This window comes from Priapulus caudatus, unplaced genomic scaffold, assembly GCF_000485595.1.
Source record: "Priapulus caudatus unplaced genomic scaffold, Priapulus_caudatus-5.0.1 Scaffold2881, whole genome shotgun sequence".
Taxonomy (NCBI): Eukaryota; Metazoa; Priapulida; class Priapulimorpha; order Priapulimorphida; family Priapulidae; genus Priapulus; species Priapulus caudatus.
In genome coordinates, this window is record NW_014579942.1 from 16,761 (window position 1) to 18,223 (window position 1,463).

Sequence of the window (1,463 nt, forward strand, 5' to 3'; positions counted from 1 at the left end):
ACGACAGCAGCAGCAGCAGCAACAACAACAACAACAACAACAACAACAACAGCAGCAACAGCAGCAGCAGCAGCAGCAGCAGCAACAACAACAACAACAACAACAACAACAACGACAACGACAGCAGCAACAACAGCAGCAACAACAACAACAACAACGACGACGACAGCAACAGTAGCAGTCACCACCAGCAGCAGCAGCAACAGCAGCGGCAGCAGCAGCAATAACAACAACAACTACTACTACTACTACTACTACTACAGCGACAACAACAACATCATCATCATCAGCAGCAGCGGCGGCGGCAGCGGCAGCTTCAACATCACTCAGCTCCGCCTCACCGCGTGACCCCTACCCTCCTGACCTTTACCCCTTGACCCCCAACCCCCTCCACACCTCTCGCAGCATGGCCACGAACAACGACTCGGCGTGGATGGACGACGACTGTCTCTACCACCTTCCCTCCTCCTCCGCCTCCTTCGGCCCTCGCAGCTTCAATATCGCTCAACTCCTTCTCTCTCTACCGATCATCGTTGGAAACACCGTCGTCATAGCAACCATCCGCCGCTCGCCTTCGCTCCACACCGTCCCCTACGTCTTCATCTGCCACCTGGCGGCTGCCGACCTCTGCGTCGGCGTCGTGCTGTTCGTGCACGCCGTCGCCTTTCTGTCGACGACGACGCCGTACGGCTGCGCCATCTGGTGGTGTGCTCTGCATCAGAACGTTAAGCTGTGTGCGCTGCTCGCTTCGTCTCTGCTGTACGGCGCCGTCAACGTGGAGAGATACGTCGCCATCGTACTTCCGCTGCACGCCGACCGACTGCTTCCGCGGCGACGCGTGCGCCACCTACTGGCCGTCGTCTGGTGCGCGGTGGCGCTGGTGTTTGTCGCCGGAAGCGCCGTGTACGTGCGCGCCGGCAGAACGGGATTCCAGTGCGTCGCCGAGTTCCGAGGCGACTACTTCCGGTTCTGGTCGGCGACGGCCGGCGTTACGACGACGACGACGCTCGCCGTCATCTTCTTCTGCTACGCGCGCATCGTCGCCACGGCGCGGCGCCACCGTCGCGCAATCGCCGCCGTGACGTCACACGTGACGTCACAGAACACCGCCGGAAGCGGAAGGCAGACGGACTTCTCGCACGGGATTTTAATCGTGAAGGTGTTGGCGATGACGATTGGTCTCACGTTGCTGTTCTGGCTTCCGGCGACCGCAGCCTTCCTGGTGGGGACCGTGTGCGGAGAGAGGTGCGGTTTGACGCCTAACAACTATCAGTGGGCAACTCTGAGCTGTTTTACTAACTCTATACTCAATATCTTTGTCTACAGCTATAAGCTAGATGAGTTCAGACATGCCGTGCGGAAACTGTGGTGCTCTTGAGAGAGAGGCAGACATAGAGAGAGAGAGAGAGAGAGAGAGAGAGAGAGAGAGAGAGCGGGCGAGAGAGAGAGACAGAGAGAGAGAG

General features: G+C 58.7%; 1 protein-coding gene across 1 annotated transcript; it reads left to right on the forward strand.

The window, feature by feature from the left end:
• Positions 1 to 406: 406 nt before the first annotated feature.
• LOC106819137 (beta-3 adrenergic receptor-like) lies at positions 407 to 1,066 on the forward strand (the record flags this gene model as incomplete). Its single annotated transcript, XM_014823794.1, has 1 exon — positions 407 to 1,066. A coding segment is annotated over exon 1 (660 nt), but the record flags the coding sequence as incomplete, so codon positions are not given.
• Between the last annotated feature and the right edge of the window lie 397 nt (positions 1,067 to 1,463).